This window comes from Mytilus edulis, chromosome 2 (assembly GCF_963676685.1).
Source record: "Mytilus edulis chromosome 2, xbMytEdul2.2, whole genome shotgun sequence".
Lineage (NCBI taxonomy): Eukaryota > Metazoa > Mollusca > Bivalvia > Mytilida > Mytilidae > Mytilus > Mytilus edulis.
In genome coordinates, this window is record NC_092345.1 from 16,403,970 (window position 1) to 16,428,269 (window position 24,300).

Below are 24,300 nucleotides of genomic sequence, written 5' to 3' on the forward strand. Positions count from 1 at the left end.
AAAACTACCTTGACCAAACACTTTAAACTGAAGCGGGACAGACGCACGGAAACACAAACGAACGGACGAACAGAAAGAATTGACACACACACCAGAAAACATAATGCCCCTCTACTATCGTAGGTGGGGCAACAATAGTACGAATATTACATCATTTCTATGTTTTCGTGGCATCTGCAGCTAACATTTTCAATAACCTTGATCTATTTGAAAAATAGATTTTCTTGAAATTATTGATGTTGATGAATTCGAAAGCGAGGCAAGTTTTCATATACACCATGCTTAATGTAATAAGAAAAAAAACATTAAACGTAATTTAAATCAAATTCATTTTTTTTTTCAAATTCAAGTATTTATTGTCATATCAACTTTAAACATTAAGTTTGTGACATACATAATAAGTAAACAATATAACTATTATAATTCAATTGTACTTTATTCAAATAAGCTTAATGTTGTTACCGTATACATTCCATAGTTTGTTGTTTATCAAAAATACATTGAGTATAACAGATATGAAAACAGTTTGTATCTTGGAGCAATTATACGAATGGTGGTTTAAAGCTCATTAGATTTAAATCAAAAGCCTTTAGCAGTCTCAAAGTGCATACAAATTACTTAGAACAAACAACACACGTAAGTTCGGCATTATCGATATAATTGGGACATGATAGTGTTCCACATTTTCCTTCTACTGGATACACGAATGCATTATCGGAACTACTATCCGTTGACAGGGGTGCGTCTATGTCCAGACACGCGTATCCCTTTGAAGTCGCAGTTACTCCTGCAGCTATTTCAGACATTAGGTAACCAGTATATACAACTGTCCAACCCGTTGGGCACGTGTTTGTTGCTGCTTGCATGAAAACCGCAGGATTTGCTAAAATCTGGCAAACGGCGCAGTCAACAACATAACCATTTTTACTAGTATCAAAAGGAGACGTCGCATCACTAGTGTCTAGCCCAAGCTGAATTCCGTAAAGTTGTCCCCTTTCTGATTCGGCGGAATCCGATTCATCACCTGTGTAAGACGGTGTGGTTGGCATACAAAGGTAGTCACTACCAGATCCTGCTGTACCTTGAGGTCCACCAGCCATAATGCCTTTCAATTAAAAAATGTCATTCTGGTAAACATATATTTATCATCTATTCGTTTTCTTTAGTTTATGAAATTGTAAAACTAAATTATGATTTAAAAGGTTGATTGGAGTAGTCTTTTTTAAACTTTAAACTTAAGAAAAATTTGAAGATTTTTAACTTATTTGACGTCTAATGTTCAGTGTAACGGAGTATAGAACGTTTGACATGAAAATAACATAAAGAAAAATCTTGACTAAAACAAATATCATTTAATAAAATCATGGGTCTTTTTTTAATTCTTGAGTAAATATTTGAGCAGTTCAAGATATCATAATACTAGTTGTGACATTATAGATTTCATTTCCCTTGTCATAGGGAGATATGAAGGTGTGCCTTTCGAGGGTAAACAAATCTTTGTATGTCTTCTATGTCAATTGAAATGAGTGTTTCAATCCAATATAAAATAATGAGATGTGCTATAATTGGCAATGAGACAATTATCCACAAGAGTTCAAAAGAAGTGGATGTTGGAAATTAAAGGCATCCGTACGACCTTCAACCATGCATGAGAAAAACCAATAGAGTATAGTAGGCTATAAAAGTCCCCGATATTAAATATCCGAAACAATTAAAACAAGAAAACCAAGGGCCGACTTCATAACAAAAACAATTTCCGAAAACCAAATATGACTGACATAAACAAGCGACAACTACTGGACTACGGGCTCATGGTTTGTGACAAGCACAAAAATATGAGACAGAGTGAATCGATAGTCGCGATGTTTAGAGGTGTCTTCGATGTCACGTGACAGAGTGAATCGATAGTCGCGATGTTTAGAGGTGTCTTCGATGTCACGTGACAAAGTGAATCGATAGTCGCGATGTTTAGAGGTGTCTTCGATGTCACGTGACAGAGTGAATCTATAGTCGCGATGTTTAGAGGTGTTTTCGATGTCACGTAAGGTATATCTATAAGCTATTAAACATAATATATAGTGGAATAATACTTTTTCGAACATGTGCAAGTGACAAGTTAAAACTAGTTTTTACTATGAATATCTTTAAACCAACCCATTTTTTTTTTACATTTGTAGTTTAACATCTTATATTGCACATGGAGTTGAAAACAAAAACATGTATAATATACTTTATCGCTATTTTGTGCATTTTTCCTTTGATCCTTTTTTGTGATAATTTTCATCTCATGCTTCTCGCTTGAGATGGAAAATTATCGATAGAAACAAAGCATGCACGTGGCGTTGCTAACGAAACTGACATGAAATTGACAACGTCGTCCTAGGTAAAATAGCGATAAAAAGATTATCATTGTTCATCTCAACTCGATTGCCTTTCTCGCTTTCGCCGTCCCGGCTCAAGCGAGAAAATCAATCTCGTTGAGATGATAACTGATAATCTATAAATATATTCTATAGAATACTTTACCTGAGTATAATAATTGAGCGGTTGATCCACACGTTGTACTTCCCCAATGTGTATACACTTGTCCTGTTACTGTAAATAAAATATGTGTTTATAAATGAGGGACAGCATTTTCTAGACACAAAACACAAATAGGGAAGCATTGCATAGATATGATTAATTGTACTGTAAGTAATAGATAAAGAGATGTGGTATGAATACCAATGTGACAAATACAAAGGATTAGGTTCGATGAGGCCTTTAGGTGGTCCCTATTTCGACTTCTACTTCTAGATCTCAACCTAAACCTCAACCAAATACGACTGTACTTGAAAATGATACAGGATTAATATGAAAACACGCATTTGATAACACTACAGACAGTATCAAAGCTCATACAAGTACTTGGTATGAAATATTACTATTTGTTATAAATGTATGTATAAGCATTCTTATTAGACGTCACGCATGTAGCTTTCGTGATGATTTCCCATGAAAATTCAATAAAAATATATAAATTTCCATTATTTTTTTGGACTAGGAACACGGACGTCGACCAAACAAACGTCTGTTAACATAATGCTTCGCGGTTATATAATTTTACATATCTGGCTTTAATAAAAAGTGTGTCGAAGTTAGCGCTCTATATTTCCTAGACAAAAATTTGATAGAAATCCAGTCAATTTTGTGAAATTTCAACCAAAATCTCTTCTTATGGCCTGTTTGGGTTGTAAATCTTAAAGCTTTATAAGAAAAACTGTACAAAATAAGATTTATTTCACTTTCTTACGTGTGTTTTTCGTAAACTTTAATTATTTTCTTTTTAATGTGAAACAACGGACATACTATTTCAGGACCACATATGACATTTACGGAACTTGCTCCTTTCAATTACATACCATGCAACATCTTAAATGGACAAGGATTTTCGAAACTAAAGGACACCACAAGAAAAATAATAATTGAAAAAAAAATGATATAAAACACGGAATTAATGATGATCATATATATATATTTATATCATTCTTATATGATTTGCACATTAGAGAATACGTTGATATGATTGGTTGACAGGACTTCCGGTAGTTGTTCTTGACTTGTTTATTTTTCGATAAACAACGTTGACCGAACTTCTTTTACTAAAAGTTTTAGTAACCAATGTAAACAAGATGATAACAACATGTTTTTTGCGGTAATAAGAAAATATATTGATGCGCCAGGCCAATTTAATGTCACAAACATACAATTCACGTGTGATAAAGGTTACAAAGGTGGAAAATAAATTTCTTATCCTTTATTTTAAAGAATTAAAAGCATTAAACGCCTTTTTAAAAGTGATTTACTGGTGTATAAATTGGAACAAGTTTCTCACAAACATATCATAAAAGTCCTTCCGACAAATTTGTATAGGCACTACCTGAATAAAAACTATAGAGTTCCAAATATCTGACAAAAAGTCTAAAACATGAGTAGCGAATATCCTTAATTTAAATTTTCAGAATCTAAGGTATTCTGACGGGTAAAAAAAATCAAAAAAAAAGTATTACTTTTGTCACGCGAAAAAATCTACATCGGATCGTATATAGCTACTTTTTATATAAAACAAAAACATTGGAGATAATTTTATTTTATATTATGTTACCCAACACTTTAACTAAAGTAGATGTTGTTCGTTCAATTTTCATGAAAATTTTGTAAAAATATTTACCTTGATCCGTTGACAAATATGTATAAACTTCAAGAAATTTAAAACACACAAACAGGAATAATTTCGTTTGATATATAGCAATTTGATAAACACTTATTTTGAACATTGAGAAGCTTGATTTGTTTTACTAATAGCGTGTGATTATAAACGTCCAGCTTATTTTTAAAGAATTAAGTCCCTTGAGCGTTCTGAGCCAAAACGGATAAGGAAAAGTATTTTCTCGCTCATCTATTTGTGTTTTACTTGTAGAGCTACACACGACTATGTATTACCTTGTGTACAGCTGTAAGCAACTGATAAACTCTCACTGCCAGTCGGGCTACAAGTGGAACCTGGAAACGTAGCCGAGTCTACACTTATCAAACAAGTTACTTTATTGTTACAGCTAGACTGGACAATAGAAAATGCATTTACGTCATAACAATTATTCGCGGTATCGCCATAAACGGCCTTTGTTATTGTTATGTATTGCCCGGCATCACAATATAGCTCTGCCGCATCTGCATTTGGTGTTGTTGTAGTTTCAGTAGCTGAAATGAAATGGAAAATGATTGAAAAATAACACTTTAACGAACTATGTATAAGATTGTTTATTTTTGCATCCTTTCGAGATAATTGTAATCAATGGATTTTTCATATGAACATCATGGGAAGGAATTGGTGTTCATAAAAAAAATTAGTTTTAATCAAAAGATTTATGTCATTAAAAGATTTGAAAAAATTAAGCAGTACACACACTACACATAAATTTGCTCTTTCTGCCAATTATATTATGCATAATAATTGTCGGGAAAAGAACTCATACAAATATATTTCTATGGGTCATTTACGGCATTGACAAATTATACTATTGAAGATATGAGAAGGACATTACATCTTTTAAAGTCTATTTGCAAATTCCTTCGGACCAAAAGAGTCAACAGATTCGAATAAGGGACTCGATCATTAATTTGATAATTACAGACGACAAACTCAAATTGGATAAGTTTAATAAATTATTCTTATGAATAGATATATGTACAAGTATCACGGCTTATCCTTTAATTTGATTGATAAACTTATCAGGGATATGAGCCTACATGTACAAAATGTATGTATTCTGTGAACAAAAACAAAGATAAAAAAGTAATTAATGTTAGAGCTAATTTCCTAATGTTTGTAGAGTACAACTTTGGTTGGCTTGCTTTTATATTATATTTAAATTTGATTGGATGTTATCTCAATTACAATTTTGTGTCTCTGTTGTGTCGTAGTTCTCTTATATATGATAAGTTTCCCTCAGTTTTAGTTTGTAACCCGGATTTGTTTTTTCTCTATCGATTTATGAATTTTGAACAGCGGTATACTACTGTTGCCTTTATTTGTAATATACAAACAAATCAAGCAAGCTAACCAAAGTCTTGATCTACATGCATACGGTCTAACATCCCATTGTTATATGGACTAATGGAACACGTCTTGTGATTGACTGAAAGTTTTTTCGTCTATCAGCTCAAAGACATAATTTTGTTATGTGAATCAAATTGCAAGGAAATACTAAATACTATTTTTTTCCGGTCTATTCGAAAAAAAACCTCAAACACATGGTGCACACTTTTAAATAATCGGGTTATTCAGTGTTTACCACAATTTTAATGTTATTTCTTCAAAGACAGAAAAAAAAACCATTACAGCTATTCCTCAAATACTTTTCTTAAATATCTTTACTATTTCACATACACACATGATTGTAAAATACATTAGGCCTATTAACTTGAGGGTATTTTGCTTATTAAGGGGACAATCTATTGGAATCATCATCTGCCATTACTAATTACAAATTTATTATAGTACGCTCGTTTGTTAGGTCAGAAACAAATTATGTCACAAGTGTGGTCATTTCTATTTACAAGGGGTCTAAAATAATATTGATCGATTTGATTACCCCGAACAGAGCATGACATTCTCCAAACACTAGATTTTAACATAAATCTAAACCAAATCATATCGGTAGTTGTTATTTTTAGAAAAATATGGAATTGAGAATTATTTGATATGACACGTGCATTTCTCAGACCTATAGACATTTCTTAAAGAATACACTTACCACTAACACAGTCATACTTGACTTTCAGTTTTTCATTAACGTTAGCTGCACATGTGCTCACAAAAGTTGATTTTGCAACTGGTAGATCATAACTTGTTTTTCCGTTTGCAAGTCCTTGCACAACTATAAGTGCAGTGGAATCACCACAAGAGCCCTTTTCATAGGTTGCCTCCGTGACACTGACAACTTGTCCATCACTACATCTGAAATATGCAACTTTTCCATTCTTTACCTTCAGTGTTATTGCATCTGAAAATAAATTTTACCATTAAGTAATTGTATTCAATCTAATAATGGGAAATGCAACATTAGAACATATTTGTGTCATATTTAATTAGGGTCCCTTTAAACCACGAATTTACCTCGACAATAATAAGGCAACGACCATTCACGACCATTCATCTTTTGTCGGAGGAAAGGGGGATCAGGAACGAGACTATGTTTTGAAACTTATAATCTTGTTCCCTAATTCTTGAACAAAATGAGAATCAAACAATGTATTTATATATATATATATAAAAGTGATGAAAGGCCGGTGCCTTACTATATATATATATAAGCTAGTCGAAACGTTCAGCCATAATCTTAAGTAGCATAAATAAAAAATGTAGATGGTTGATCGGAAATACAAAGTAGATATCGGAGTAGGAATACAAGGTTAATGAAGGAGCGGGAATACAAAGTAGATATAGAAGCCGCAATGAAACAGTAGATGTAGGAGCAGAAATGCATAAAAGATAGTGGAGCGGGAATATATAGTAGATGAAGGAGCGGGAATACAAAGTAGATGTAGGAACGGGAATATAAAGAAGATGGTGGAGCAGGAATACAAAGTATACATATGGTTGATCGGGAATAGAAAGTATATGAATGAGCGGATATACAAAGAAGATGTTAGAGCAGGAGTACAAGATAAACGAAGGAGCGGTAATACAAAGTAGATATAGAAGCCGCAATAAAACAGTAGATGTAGAAGCAGAAATGCATAAAATAAAGTGGAGCGGGAATATATAGTAGATGAAGGAGCGGGTATACAAAGTAGATGTATAGGAGCAGAAATATAAAAAAGATGGTGGAGCGGGAATACAAAGTATATGGTTGATCTGGAATAGAAAGTATTTAGATGAGCGGGAATAGAAAGTATATGGATGAGCAGAAATATAAAGAAGATGGTGGAGCGGGAATACTAAGTATATGGGGATCGGGAATAGAAAGTTGGTGGATGAGCGGGCATATTAAAGATTAATTAGATGTAGACATGGGAACAACAAATAAATGAAGGAGCGGTAATAAAAACGTAGATGTAGGTTCAATGCTTTCTCCGGCGTTTACTTGTCTTTTGGGTTGCTGTTTAAATAACATAAAGCATGATTCTCAGATTGTACATTTATATTTTACTAAATACTAAATCGTTGTGGGGACATATAAATATTAATGTACTTACATACAGAAAACGCTTGTAGAAAAACTGCTGTTACAAGAATCTCTCTCCACATCTTTCTACTTTAAAAAACAAACAATTATTAATAGATGTAGGAAGATGTGGTATGAGTGCCAATAAGACAACTCTCCATCCTAGTAACAATTTATAAAAGTAAACCATTATAGGTCAAGGTACGGCCTTCAACACGGAGCCTTAGCTCACACCGAACAGCAAGCTATAAAGGGCCCAAAAATTACAAGTGTAAAACCATTCAAACGGGAAAACCAACGATCTAATCTATATCAAGTATGAGTAGGTCATTTTCCAAGCCCGATGTTTTAAGTCATAATTGAATGCAAGATAATCTCTCTTTCCTAATGGAACAACCCCGATTTTTTTCAATAAAGTTGAATTTAATCGCTGCATGAAAATTGCAATCGATTTACCGTTATCGATACAAAATTCCAGAACTTAGTTTCCTTAATCGATTTCCTTAATTGTAGGATGCTACTAACAAAGAACCAATTGTTTCTTAAAGACTCGCTGTCGAATGTTTTACCATTGAAGTATTATATTGATCTAGTCATTCCAATTATATTTTTCTTACAGTTAATATACATTCGACATATAACTGTTGTTTGAAGCATAGAACGTTTAATTGAAATTTTTCCGTGTACTATGCATTTACCTTAGAATTCACTTATGAAAATGTTGCTAATTTGAAATTCAACAGCGAAAAATTTGGAGAATAAAAAAGACTCAGTCTGGCGAATCTCCAATGTATTTTTTTTCCAATCTTCAAACTCTTGTGAGATTTGAATATCAAACGAATTTAAATAAATATTAAAATCCATGAATTAAAAAAAAATAATATACAATGTTATAATAACCTTGCTATGCACAACAGTTTTCGTTTCTTTTATAATATGTTTTTTCTATCTAGAGTACGAAGTAAACAATTAACCAGTAATCTTAAAAGATACCGACAGTGACGGAGGCTTTTTGCTTTGTCGAAATACTTTTACTGTTCACACGTTTATCTGTTTCGTTTAAATTTTGGAAATAAATAAACTCATCGTAGATACTAGGAATAAAAAAATATTATATTTACGCCAGCCGTGCGTTTCGTCTACTTAAGACTCATCAGTGACGCTCGAATAAAAAAAGTTAAAAGGTTAAATAAAGGACGAAGTTGAAGAGTATTGAGCATGTTGAGGACCAAAAATTCCTAAAAATTTGCCAAATACAGCTATTACCGAGATAAAATTGAACATAATGAATATATATATTTGTATCTAACTGACATTACTTATCTTGAGCTCCGATTTTATAAAGGGGAAATACATTCTATTTTAGTCTTTTATTATAAATATAAATGTTCTAATTTGTTGTTAGATACAGTCTACCCGAATTGTAGTTTTCATCCACCTACTGTATAAGCATTGGTAAAATACACATAATTAGAATTTGACATGCTGTTGTCAGAAATTCTAGATATTACAGATAAGAATTTATTGGGAATTGATTCTGACTAAATTCTAAATCGGAATTTCGTGAATGATATCTAAACAAAAAGTTAAATACTAATTTCGAACTCACCACTGCATCTTCCGAGATAGAAACCAAAACACCAAAATATCCCAAAACTATATACACACAGATTTTTTTACAAGCAATAGCGATTTCCTCTAAGGAACATGCATGCATGTTAAATATACCTTATGAATATGTATGAGGATACTTTTTTTATGAATTATATATATGAATAAAATACACTTTCTCAGAGCTGTCACTGGACAATATATTTAGACATAAAAATTAAAACTGATATTTATAATTTTCAGATATGTATCCTTTTGTAAATTACTTAAGCGGGTTGTTATAAACTTCAAAATCCTTGTCTGTCGGATATATTAAGCCATTGACAACAGGAAATGTAGGATAATTTTCAAATGGCAGACCGTAAAAGGATCTCTTTTTAACGCTTAGACTACGTGTATTTAGTTATCAACATTTTGAGTTTGAGATATTGGTGAATGGAGTTGTATTGTTAACAAATTTAGTTTAAAGTATAGATCTCTGATTTCGTTATGATCTTCTGTGAATTTTAATCGCTTGTCAAAAAAATGAATGAAACATTCCCCACTGCATCTGAAGTCAGCAAATTTACCCACGATCAATTTATCGACTCTGTGGGCAAAATTCTCATCATCCATCGTCCTTCATTTCTGTATTTACTAGTCGTGTTGTTAAAAATGACATGACAATAAATAAATTTGAAATAACATTTAATTCAAAACGAGAACAAGCGGTCGGTATAGAGATAGACTAAGTTGAACATTTTAGCGGGGTTTGTATGACACAATTTCATGTAATTCACAACAGTAAACTGCAACGATTGATGGAATCTCTTGTTCAAAATCTTCCTTGTAAGCATCAACTTTGTATGCAATTCCTACAAGAGATTTTACTTTAAAAAAGAAAGTTCAATAAAAAACAAATCAAACAATTTAAGAACAATAGTCATGCAATATTGCGACAATGGTAAAGATCAGGGAAAATTAATCTCCATTTGCAGTCGTAAAGGAAAACAAGGGGCAAGATATATTTTTTCATGGTGAAGCTCAAAGCAATAGAAACAGCTCCTGCTTCCGTTCTTTATCTCAGAGTTAAAGTTGTGATTCAACAAAATAGAGGAAAGCATATATATCTGCAAGTTCAAGGCAGTCTTAGTTTTAGAGTAATTAATTGCTAGATAACGACAATTATGGCAAGCCAAAGTGGACAAAAACAGTTATTTTCTAATATATATTAGAAAATAATTTTCTTATATTACAAAATAATTTTTTAATATTGAAAAATAATTTTTTAATATTAAAAAATAATTTTTTAATATTAAAAAATAATTTTCTAATTTAAGAAAATGATTTTCTTATATTAAAAAAGAAACACACTATTTCTTAATATTAGAAAATGAATTTCTAATATTAGAAAATCATTTATTAATATTAGACTTTCCTTTTTTAATATTAGAAATTCCTTTTTTTAACATTAGAAAATCGAAATTATTTTATTGTATTAGAAATTCATTTTCTAATATTAATAAAAGATTTTTTATTATTAGAAATTCATTTTTTAATATTAAAAATTATTTTTTTACTATTAAAAATTCATTTGTTAATATTAAACATTCATTTTTTAATATTAAAAATTCAAAATCATTTTGTAATATTAAAAAAATCATTTTGTAATATTAGAAAATTATTTTATAATATTAAGAAATCATTTTCTAATATTAGAAAATCATTTTTTAATATTAGAAATTAAAATCTTCATCATCAAAAAGTTTTGACTTGTTTATTTTATATTCAATAACCCCTCACTGTTTACAAACGGAATTAAAAAAATAATGTCGGAATGAACTGAATCAGATTTTGCTAAATGATACAAATGACAATGAATTTAAATACCAAATATCATTGATCTAACATTAGCTGTTCATCTTAAACTTATCTAATCACAAACTAATATATATATATGTTAACTTAATACAACAGCATAACAAAGGCCATTGAACTAAAAATGTACCACTAATGGTGTTGGGCGCAGGACATTAAAGCGAATTTATCTGACCGGATACTATGTTACTGAAGATCCTATGTTCCCACTTAAGCTTTGGGTAGAAATTCCGTGTAATTCTTAGCAAACAATTAAAGGAACAGAGTCGTTCGATGCCCAGTATAATAAGCAATTTTATAGTTGTCACCCAGCTATTCGCGCTTTCTTGATAATTATCAAATTGCAAACAACAACATATATAAAGATACGAAGTATAATAGACGAATTTGATCCACAATCTAGACAAGATAAAGAGAAAGAACCGCTCCTAATGCAATTCTATGTACAGTATTGTAAAGGGGTATATCCAGAGCCCTTTAAACGTACGTTCTCTAAGATATAAATTCTAGACTAGAACTTACTTTTAACATTTGATTCAACCTTTTAGACTTTTAGTGCTGTATTTTATCTGGGATATAAATTCGACTAGAACGGACTTTTAACATTTGATTTAATCTGTAAGTGCTGTATTTTTTAATGAACATGATATGTTTTATATTGTACTGTCTTTTGATTTGTGATCACTGAAATTGAGGTCAAGGTCAAAGGTCAATTTGACGTTCTTGATTTTGACCTTGGCTTAAAATTATTTACTGTTCAAAATAAAACAATTAAGTCTTCTGCACATACCTGTTAATCTTATTTTTTTTTTTATCTCAATTGGAAGAACCAAATTACATTAACAAGAAGTGACATTTTCTAACATTGTTTTTTAAATTTCATTCTTATCATGGAGGTGGAAAGACCTTCAATTGTTCTCTGAAGAATTGGGTTTTAATTTTTTTTCTTCTGAATGAATTTCTAATATTAGAAAATCATTTATTAATATTAGAAATTCCTTTTTTAATATTAAAAATTCATTGTTTAACATTAGAAGATCGAAATTATTTTCTTGTATTAGAAATTCATTTTCTAATATTAATAAATGATTTTTCAATATTAAAAATTCTTTTTTTAATATTAAAAAATCATTTTTTAATATTAGAAAATCATTTTATAATATTAAGAAATCATTTTCTAATATTAGAAAATCATTTTTAAATATTAAAAATTAAAATCTTCATCATCAAAAAGTTTTAACCTGTTTATTTTATATTCAATAACCCCTCACTGTTTACAAACGGAATTAAGAAAATAATGTCCGAATGAACTGACACAGATTTTGCTAAATGATGCAAATGACAATAAATGTAAATACCAAATATCATTGACCTTACATTAGCTGTTCATCTTAAACTGATCTAATCATAAACTAATATATATATATATATGTTAACTAAATACAACAGCATAACAAATTTCATTGAACTAAAAATGTACCACTAATGGTGTTGGGCGCAGGACATTAAAGCGATTTTTTTAAACTACAGGACATTTTAGTGCCGACATTAGAGCCCACCTTAGGACAGAATTAATTCGTTCACCTGTTTCATTAGCCCATGTTAGCGAAAACTTACCTGGTTGAATAATACTCGCCTCACTATATATAACCATGAACAGTAATTTATACTGGTTTGATGTTTAAGCTGTTTATATGTTCATCATGGAAACACAATAAGAGATGTGTCGAATTCGCCGGTTATCTGACCGGATACTATGTAACTGAAGATCCTATGTTCCCACTTAAGCTTTGGGTAGAAATTCCGTGTAATTCTTAGCAAACAATTAAAGGAACAGAGTCGTTCGATGCCCAGTATAATAAGCAATTTTATAGTTGTCACCCAGCTATTCGCGCTTTCTTGATAATTATCAAATTGCAAACAACAACATATATAAAGATACGAAGTATAATAGACGAATTTGATCCACAATCTAGACAAAATAAATGGAAAGAACCGCTCCTAATGCAATTCTATGTACAGTATTATACAGGGGTTATATCCAGAGCCCTTTAAACGTACGTTCTCTAAGATATAAATTCTAGACTAGAACTTACTTTTAACATTTGATTCAACCTTTTAGACTTTTAGTGCTGTATTTTATCTGGGATATAAATTCGACTAGAACGGACTTTTAACATTTGATTTAATCTGTAAGTGCTGTATTTTTTAATGAACATGATATGTTTTATATTGTACTGTCTTTTGATTTGTGATTACTGAAATTGAGGTCAAGGTCAAAGGTCAATTTGACGTTCTTGATTTTGACCTTGGCTTAAAATTATTTACTGTTCAAAATAAAACAATTAAGTCTTCTGCACATACCTGTTAATCTTATTTTTTTGTTATCTCAATTGGAAGAACCAAATTACATTAACAAGAAGTGACATTTTCTAACATCGTTTTTTAAATTTCATTCTTATCATGGAGGTGGAAAGACCTTCAATTGTTCTCTGAAGAATTGGGTTTTATTTTTTTTTCTTCTGAATGAATTTCTAATATTAGAAAATCATTTATTAATATTAGAAATTCCTTTTTTAATATTAAAAATTCATAGTTTAACATTAGAAGATCGAAATTATTTTCTTGTATTAGAAATTCATTTTCTAATATTAATAAATGATTTTTCGATATTAAAAATTCTTTTTTTAATATTAAAAAATCATTTTTTAATATTAGAAAATCATTTTATAATATTAAGAAATCATTTTCTAATATTAGAAAATCATTTTTAAATATTAAAAATGAAAATCTTCATCATCAAAAAGTTTTAACTTGTTTATTTTATATTCAATAACCCATCACTGTTTACAAACGGAATTAAGAAAATAATGTCCGAATGAACTGACACAGATTTTGCTAAATGATGCAAATGACAATAAATGTAAATACCAAATATCATTGACCTTACATTAGCTGTTCATCTTAAACTGATCTAATCATAAACTAATATATATATATGTTAACTTAATACAACAGCATAACAAATTCAATTGAACTAAAAATGTACCACTAATTGTGTTGGGCGCAGGACATTAAAGCGATTTTTTTTAAACTACAGGACATTTTAGTGCCGACATTAGAGCCCATTTTAGGACAGAATTAATTCGTTCACCTGTTTCATTAGCCCCTGTTAGCGAAAACTTACCTGGTTGAATAATACTCGCCTCACTATAACCATGAACAGTAATTTATACTGGTTTGATGTTTAAGCTGTTTATATGTTCATCATGGAAACACAATAAGAGATGTGTCGAATTCGCCGATTATCTGACCGGATACTATGTAACTGAAGATCCTATGTTCCCACTTAAGCTTTGGGTAGAAATTCTGTGTAATTCTTAGCAAACAATTAAAGGAACAGAGTCGTTCCATGCCCAGTATAATAAGCAATTTTATATTTGTCACCCAGCTATTTGCAATTTCTTGATAATTATCAAATTGCAAACAACAACATATATAAAGATACGAAGTATAATAGACGAATTTGAACCTCAATCTAGACAAGATAAAGAGAAAGAACCGCTTCTAATGCAATTCTATGTACAGTATTATACAGGGGGTATATCCAGAGCCCTTTAAACGTACGTTCTCTAAGATATAAATTCTAGACTAGAACTTACTTTTAACATTTGATTCAACCTTTTAGACTTTTAGTGCTGTATTTTATCTGGGATATAAATTCGACTAGAACGGACTTTTAACATTTGATTTAATCTGTTAGTGCTGTATTTTTTAATGAACATGATATGTTTTATATTGTACTGTCTTGAGTCTATTAAACCTTTTTTTTATTTTTATGCCTATTTGAGGGCATTGTGTTTTCTGGTCTGTGCGTCCGTTCGTCCCGCTTCAGGTTAAAGTTTTTGGTCGAGGTAGTTTTTGATGAAGTTGACGTCCAATCGACTTGAAACTTAGTAAACATGTTCCCTATAACATGATCTTTCTAATTGTAATGCCAAATTTGAGATTTTATCCCATTTTCACGGTCCACTGAACATAGAAAATGATAGTGCGCATGGGACATCCGTGTACTTGGGACACATTCTTGTTTAAATATTATTTGTTAGAATGGGTTAAAAATGTTTCTCTAAAATGGGCATTGACAATTTCAATTTTCTCTTGAATGGGTTTTAAAACTTGCCCTAAAATGGGTTTTACATTGGCGCTAAAATGTCCTCTGCCGAATGGTTCCCCCTAAACTGAACTAATCACAAGGTCAATACATGTTAAATAAGCAATAGTTTCAAAGTCAGTAGACATGACTGAGGGGGTAGGGCCAAATAATCTCCATTTTGAAGGACATTTTAAACCTAAAAAAATTATATGCAATGGATGTATTAAAGTTTTCGAACTATTGGCTGAAAGGAAAGGAAACAACACATATTCCTTTTAGTAGAAAATTATTCAGTTACGCTGGTAGGAATCTGACCCAACTAGTTTTGTAGGCAGATTCAGTTTACCGTAGATGACCTGAAGTGACAGGGCTTTGAGAGAGCAGAGAGCAACTTTTTATCCAGTTGCTTAACAGAAAGGGGTCACCCCGATATTTCGACACACCTTTAGTCCGACACACCATTGGTCCGACACCCCATTATCCCTTGGTCCGACATCCCATTACCCATTGGTCCGACACCCCATTAGTCCGACACCCCAATAGTCCGACTTCAGCAGGGTGTGAATGGAGGTTTAAAGAACAAGAGAATAATGGCAAAAGTATAAAGAATAGAAAAATGGGCCAAAAAATGAGGTGCTAAAATAGTAATATTATGGAGGGAGTAATGGACAAAAAGTACAAAGAATAGGGAAAATGGATGCAAATATATCCCCTTCCCTCCCGCCCTAATTCAGACACTCATTTGTAGTATCGTTGACGAGTTATTTGAACTGCTCTTTCTTTTGAGTATACTACAGAAACAGATAGAATGAAATTCAAAACAGTGTGGCTGTGGCCATTGATTGACACATTAAATTCATCCATTGACTGAGACAATTTACATGAACGTTTGTCTGTAACGACCACTGTTCACGACGTACCTACGATAGACATTTAAACTGTGGGGTCACCAAAGGTTTTTTAACGCCTTTAATTATAAAATAATTCAAAAAATTAATCAGGAATAACCTTTATGTTTTGATTGATATAATTGATATAAATCAAAACATCGTGTTATTTCTTATTAGTTTTTCGAATTACTTTTTTAAGGTGTTGAGAACCTTTGGTGACCCCATAGTTTAAGTGTCTTTAAAAAGTACATAGTGAGCAGTGGTCGTTACATACAAACGTTCACCTAAATGAAATTCAAAACAGTGTGCCTGTGGCTATTGATTGACACATTAAATTCATCAATTGACTGGAACAATTTAGGTGAACGTTTGTATGTAACGACCACTGCTCACTATGTACTTTTTAAAGACACTTAAACTATGGGGTCGCTAAAGGTTCTCAACACCTTAATAAAGTAATTCGAAAAACTAATCAGAAATAACACGATGTTTTGATTTATATCAATTATATTAATCAAAACATAAAGGTTATTCCTGATAATTTTTTGAATTATTTTATAATTAAAGGCGTTAAGAAACCTTGGGTGACCCCACAGTTTAAATGTCTATCGTAGGTACGTCGTGAACAGTGGTCGTTACAGACAAACGTTCATGTAACTTGTCCCAGTCAATGGATGAATTTAATGTGTCAATCAATGGCCACAGCCACACTGTTTTGAATTTCATTCTAAGTTCGATATCATTCTGGTGGTACATTTCATCCATTTTCATCGAAGTTTCCACCTTTATAAAGTCATGAAACATTTGCCACTGGACATAATAAAAAACAAATAACTACCAATCATTTAGAAATAGCCATGTGTATGTTCTATTTGAATAAGCGATAATATTTGTAATTTCACATTCATGATACAACAAACTTTGTTTCTGTATTAAAGTATTTTCATTTGTGTTCTTTTATCTCTTAAACACAACTTATGGGTAGGACTCAAGCAAACAGGCGCCATAAAAATAACTCTAGTAACCAGCCCGACTTCTGTTGACATTGACATGGCCACAAGAATGTACCTGTATTCATTGTTTCTATTTACAAGCACATTTGCTGTTGTCGTGAACTCGTACACTCAAACAGATTCCTTACGGAGAACGCGCAAAACTTTACAAAGTTCTATTTGGTTTACCAGTTTTCCCATGCACTATCCTAAGAGTTGAATGTGTTAACTTTAAATAATTCACTATTCAATTAATTACAAACACAGTTGCTTAAAGACAAACTAAACTTATGTTCTTCTCACAATAATTCTGTACACTGAACCAAGCATACAAATCGAGTTAAAAGCATAATTGAAGACTGCATTTCTCAATTCTCTACTTTGGGTGAGATACAAAGCTGCGTATCATCATTTTAGTTAAATGGCAAAACTTCACAAATGTAATTGAGAATGGAAATGGGGAATGCGTCAAAGAGACAACAACCCAACAAAATGCAGAAAACAGCCAAAGGCCACCAATGGGTCATCATAAAAACATGCACCCGGAGGAGGTCTTCAGTTTGCCCCTAAACGTAAATGTGTACTAGTTCAGTGAAAATGGACGTCATGCTTAACTCCAAAACATTTCTATACTTGGACTAAAATTAACAATCATATCTATACTATTAAACGAGAAGACCTCATTTTGTGTGTCGCTTCTCTTCCTTCCAAAATAAATTAATCATCATGCCTCTGTGTTCTTTAGGTAACATGCATAGTCGCATTTGTCATCCGTTCTTATGATTATTCAGATTGAGTTATTTTGGGAGAAAAACGACAAAACAGGTGTCCGGATATTGTTTCCGTTATCAGACTGACTTTTAGTCATAGATAAGACTTCCGGTTTTAAACATGCACAAGAACAACCAATCGTATGATAGATTACAAAAATGAAAAGTAAATAAGCCAATCAGAGCGTTCTCAATATCATGGGTTTTAGATCGCAAGAACCACAACTATTATACCTCCTTAGAGAAAATTATGTTTTCGTGTTTTAATATCCACCTGTAAACTACGATTATACTACTATCATATACAGAGACTCTCTGTATTCTGTATACTTTCTAAAATATCTACTATCTAAGGGGTCATACCAGTTGCATATATATATTGAAATAAGTAAAACATGTGGAAATAACAATGTGTCCATAGTATACGGATGCCACATCGGCAGTATCATTTACTATGTTTAGTGGACCGTAAAATGATGTAAAATCTCTAATCTGGCATTAAAATTAGAAAGATCATATCATAGGGAACATATTTACTAAGTTTCGAGTTGGTTGGACTTCAACTTCATTAAAACTACCTCGACAAAAACTTTAACCTGAAGCGGGACAGACGGACGGACGAACGAACGAACGGACGAACAGACTAGAAAACATAATTCCCATAAATGGGGCATACAATTTTATTGTTGAAAGTGAAAGTATGTGTTTGGCCAAAATGAAAGTAGGGTAGAGATTAGAGGGAGGCAGAACTTATTCGGGACGTCGGGATCTGGTGTTTTTAAGCTCCGGATTTCGGGATTGATCTTTACGGGATGCGGGAATATTTTTTTTTTAATTACGGGATGTCGGGATATGAGTTTCGTTGAAATACGCACCTCTGGATTTCATGTTTTTAAGCCCGGGAGTTCGGGATCAAGGCCCCTCAGACCACCCCTCAAATGAGCCTTAGTCATTTATACGAGATTCAAATCCTACCATTGGCATGTTATTAATAGTTATCCCACGAGGACGCGGTGTGTCAGTGTAAGATCACCCCGATGGCCGGAGGCCAGAGGGTGATCTAACACTGACACTCCAAGTCCGGATGGGATAACTATTTTAAATCCCAGCTGTTTTAGATTAGACGAAAAACATTTACAATTCACAAATAAAATTGAGAAAGGAAATGGTGAATATGTCAAAGCGACAACCACCCGACCATAGAGCAAACAACAGCCGAAGGCAACCAATGGGTCTTCAATGTAGCGAGAATTCCCGCACCCGTAGGTGTCCTTCAGCTGGCCCCTAAAATATGCATAATAGTAGTGATAATGGACGTCATACTAAACTCCGAATTATACACAAGAAACTAAAATTTAAAATCATACAAGACTAACAAAGGCCAGAGGCGTCATCAGGCATGGTCGCCTTTTTTCATGCCGTCACAAAATCTAGTTTAGAACGCCACACAACCATTATAATATACTTTATATATTACTATATGATGTATACCCTTAATGACCCCCGAACACGATGAGTAGATATCAAATAATATCAACTCGCCTCACTGGCCAATCAACCCACACTATGTCGCCACTTTATAAAAAAAATACCCCACTCTTGTTTACCGACTCGCCCAAATTTGAAAAAAAGTAAAATAAAATTGAACAATTATAGTGTGTGATAACATTGTGTGAGGGAATTCGACGTTTGATGTACCACTGTTCACTCCAGTGCAATTTATGACAATACCACTGCATCAATCAGAATTATTTTTTTTGCAGTGTTTTAAGAAATGATTTTGCTTTGTTGTCGCGTATTATTTGTGAAACATTTAATGTTTTAAAAAGGCGAATTTTCTTTATAAAGTCAATGATTATGTTGACTTTTGAAGGCCAAACTTTCTACAGCCTTAAATACGCTAATGAAAGATCCAAAAACTATACCAATATATAACGACATGATTATGAAATTATAACAAATCTATTGGTTAACAAATTTTTACTCGTTATTGCAAAATAATGAACATAATATATCTGACATTTTCTCCCTACCCAGTTTACCCCTATACATTTTTATGATGTGGACTGGTCATTGTTATTGAATCGTAGGCAATTTGATTGGATTAAGTTCTTATTAGTTTACCTTCAAACTTGTTTATGCTTTTCATACATGACTATTGATTAATTAGAACGTGCATGAATGTGACCGGTAACTAAAATGACCTTCAAACTGGACACTGGACGAGTCAATATTATGTTTTATCAATGAAAGTTAAGGTATGAAAGGTAAGAATTGCCACTTATTCGATTTTCACAAAATTTTCGGAATATACAGTTGGAAAGGTTATTTTTTAAAAGCCTATTGTGAAGAGTAAAGAGAAAGTTTACAAATAATACGTTTTGTTCCATTAAACAAGTCATTTTCGTAAGAGAAATACCGAAATATATTTTACGCACGACTACGGCAGGTAAAATTATTATTTATCATAATAAAAAAAAGCATTTTTCAGTCTCATTGGAATATGTTGATTACAATTAATCCCAAACTTAAGAAGTAAGTAACTAAAGTCAAAATATGTCCGATCTGCCTATTTCTGCACATCAAAAGTCAATACGATCGTTTTAAAGTCAATTTCGTCTACCTCACAAAATCTTGTTAGGCACTATAGTCTGACAACTCACTTATTAACGAAAAGGGTTTAAACCCCACTGAATACAGGTCTGCCAACTCGCCCAACTTATAAACATATTTTGCTTCCTTTAAGTATGTTAAATTACTGGTAGTTCGTATTTAGTCGTCCTGGTGTAGTGGAATGTGTCGTGCCTTGATATGCTAAAGGTCGTGAGTTCGAATCCCAGCATATACACTGGATTTTTTCTACGTGAATTTTGATAGATAGTCTTTTCCGTATAATTAATTATAAGTTTTATAGTGTATTTGGCATTCCCGCCAAAATGTTACAGAACAAAGGAAAGCATGCATAACAAAGAAACTCAAACTGGGTTGATCTGGTAGGGGTGATCCGGCTCAGATCAAAGGAGCTTGGATGTAAATGGGGCTCTCAAAAGGAAGAGCACTGATAGATTGTCCTAGAAGCACATTTTAATAGAATAATAATGTTCTATAAGCAGTTTAATAATGACTTTTACCAAATGCATTGTAGCAAAGGGGGAGATCAATTGTGGTATAAGGCCAGAAACACGACAAATAATTGAATTTAACAGAAAGAAAACACATAACGGACTTAAAAGAGTGCTTGTGATACCTTATTCTCCAGTCATAATATCTTTTACAAAAATTCATTCTACAACATGCAAGCTGTATATGCCCGCGATTTCGCGGGTGTGTTCTAGTATATAAAGATTCTACCACTGCATCGAGCGTGATACGATAATTATCCACTCGAGACAGTTTAATTTTCAAATTTAAAACTCGAGGCTCGCCGAGCGTTTTAAATATTTAAAATTTAACTGTCGAGAGTGGATAAATATCGTATTACACGAGATTTGGTGGTAGAATCTGTTTCTCTAATGATTTTCAAACAATACGCAGGCAAACGTATTCCTTCTTTTTGAATGATCTGCAAAACGATGTGTTCTTTGTATGTGACGTCATCAGGCATGGTCGCCTTTTTTCATGCCGTCACAAAAGGAAATTCATAGGAAAGCAAGAAAATTCGACGTCATAATCGGATTTTAACCAATGAAGAACTGAGATCAAACGAACCACTGTGACACGTTGATTAAATATTTTTATACAATGGGTGCAGAAAGGGATAAATTGACGAAGAATTAGAGAAATATATATATGAAACTAACAAAGGCCAGAGGATCCCAACTTGGGACAGGCCATAAATGCGGTGAAGTTAAAAGTGTATATTTAGTAAACATGCCTTTGTTAATCTAGCATGTTTTTTTAAAATTTCAGTTCATCTGTGAGTTTTAAAGTTTAGTATGACATCCATTTTCACTGAACTTTTACACATTTTATACGACCGCAAAATTTTTGCGGTCGTATATTGGTCATAAACCTTGTGTTTAAACTTCATAGATTTCTATTTTCTTATAGTACAGTTATTGTGCGAAAACAAAAACAAAAATGCTTATTTGGGCCCGAAATTCCAAAACTGTTGGGACCAAAACTTCTTAAATCAATCCCAACCTTTCTTTTGTTGTCATAAACCTTGTGTTTAAATTTTATAGATTTCTATTAACTTTTACTAAAGTTATAGTGCGAAAACCAAATGTCTTCGCACTATAACTTAAGAAGTTTTGGTCCCAACAGTTTTGGAATTAGGGGCTAAAAAAGGGCCCAAATAAGCATTTTTGTTTTTGTTTTCGCACAATAACTGTACTATAAGAAAATAGAAATCTATGAAGTTTAAACACAAGGTTTATGACCACAAAAGGAAGATTGGGATTGATTTTGGGAGTTATGGTTCCAACAGTTTAGGAATTTCGGGCAAAGAGGGTCCAAAATTAAACTTTGTTCTTTGATATGCCGAATCTAGCCGTGTATTTAGATTCTTAATTTTTGGTGCCGTTTTAAAATTGGTCTACATTTAGGTCTAAAGGGTCCAAAATTAAACTTAGTTTGATTTCATCAAAAATTAAATTCTTTGGGTTCTTTGATATGCTGAATCTAGCCATGTATTTAGATTTTTTGATATTGGAATACCACAAAGGGATGGTAAGAATTGTCTTTGGGAGTTATGGCTCAAACCGTTAGGGAATAAGGTGCAAAAAAGTGGGGAAAAGGGTTTCCAGGTTAAAGGACAATTACTTAAGTACAAACCATAATTCAAAAGCAGTGTAAGGTTGGTAATTGAAACTCATTTGAATATCTTACCTAAACTGCTTTTAAATTATGTATATTGGAAATTTGCCAAAAACTTTATTATTAATAAATTCCATTGGAAATTTGCCAATAACTTTAGTTTAATGAATTTCATTGGAAATTTGCCCATATGAAATGTTGCTGATGAAGCTTTTTGTTTATCTCACCTAAACTGCTTTTAAATTATGTACATTGGAAATTTGCCAATAACTTTAGTTTAATAAACTTCATTGGAAATTTGCCAATATAAAATGTTGCTGATGAAGCTTTTTTGTTTATTTTTAGCCATGATTATTATTCTTTGAAAATTGGAGTTATCATTTTTTGTCCAGAATAGTAGTTGAATCAACTTAAATCAATGCTAATATGTACAATATACAATGCAATATTCACTTTTACTACTGACTGATAAATTAAAACAATCTTTGCCATTCAGTGATTACAAGCACTTTGATTACCATTCTAGGGTTATGCCTCTTTATAAGTGGAAAAATAGAAGATTTTTTTCGTTTCTGTTCTCTTAACTTACGTTGGTCTCAACTAAATTTAATGAAATGTTTAAATAATTCTTAGTACCTCTTAACTCAGTTCAGTTCAAGTTTAATTTTTGGCAGCTAGTTTTACAGTTCTTGAGTTATGTCCCTTTTTAACGTTATATGCTAGTGAGGTGGGGGGGGGGGGGGGTCATCTGTGTACCTTTGGACACATTCTCCATTTATTTTTTTAGAAGTTACTATTAATTAAGATTAATTTTAACCATAACATTTTATATATAATTAATATTTTATGATGTATTTAAATGAGTAGTTATTGTTTCAAACTCCATTAGAAATTTGAATTGAGATCATTTTTGGAATAAGGGAAAGGGGGAGATGAAAAAAAAATTGGGGAGGTGTTTAATTTTTCAGATTTCAGAAATAAAAAGAAAATTTCTTCAAACATTTTCTTTTTGAGAGGATTAATATTCAACAGCAAAGTGAATTGCCAAAAAAAAATGTAAACAAGTAAGTTCATTAGACCACATTCATTCTGTGTCAGAAACCTATGCTGTGTCAACTATTTAATCACAATCCAAATTCAGAGCTGAATCCAGCTTGAATGTTGTGTCCATACTTGCCCCAAGCGTTCAGGGTTCAACTTCTGCGGTCGTATAAAGCTGCGCCCTGCGGAGCATCTGGTTTATTTTGAGAGGCAAACCGAGGCCCGCCTCTGGGTGCAGTAATTTCTAGCTGCGTTGAAGACACATTGATAGACTTCGCCTGCTGTCTGCTCTTTGGTCGGGTTGTTGTTTCTTTGACATATTCCTCATTTCCATTCTCAATTTAATAGTATATTTATTTTGATAAATGCATCTCAATCATTCTATATGCTTTTTAGTAAATATTGTATACTTATTGACTGGGTATGAGTGGAATAGTAAGTTTATTGTCCCTCGTAGTGCCACTATTGGCCTGAGGAATAGCTGAGGGGACAATAAATGTACTATTTCCAGCCAGT

General features: G+C 32.2%; 1 protein-coding gene across 1 annotated transcript; it reads right to left on the reverse strand.

Annotated features, from left to right (window-relative positions):
- Positions 1–417: 417 nt before the first annotated feature.
- Positions 418–7,847, reverse strand: LOC139510502 (uncharacterized). Its single transcript, XM_071297077.1, has 5 exons — positions 7,741–7,847; positions 6,297–6,545; positions 4,483–4,740; positions 2,527–2,595; positions 418–1,105 (listed from the first exon to the last, which is right to left on the reverse strand). Exons 1-5 carry the CDS (start codon positions 7,790–7,792, stop codon positions 615–617), a joined length of 1,119 nt encoding a protein of 372 aa, XP_071153178.1. The 5' UTR covers positions 7,793–7,847; the 3' UTR covers positions 418–614.
- Between the last annotated feature and the right edge of the window lie 16,453 nt (positions 7,848–24,300).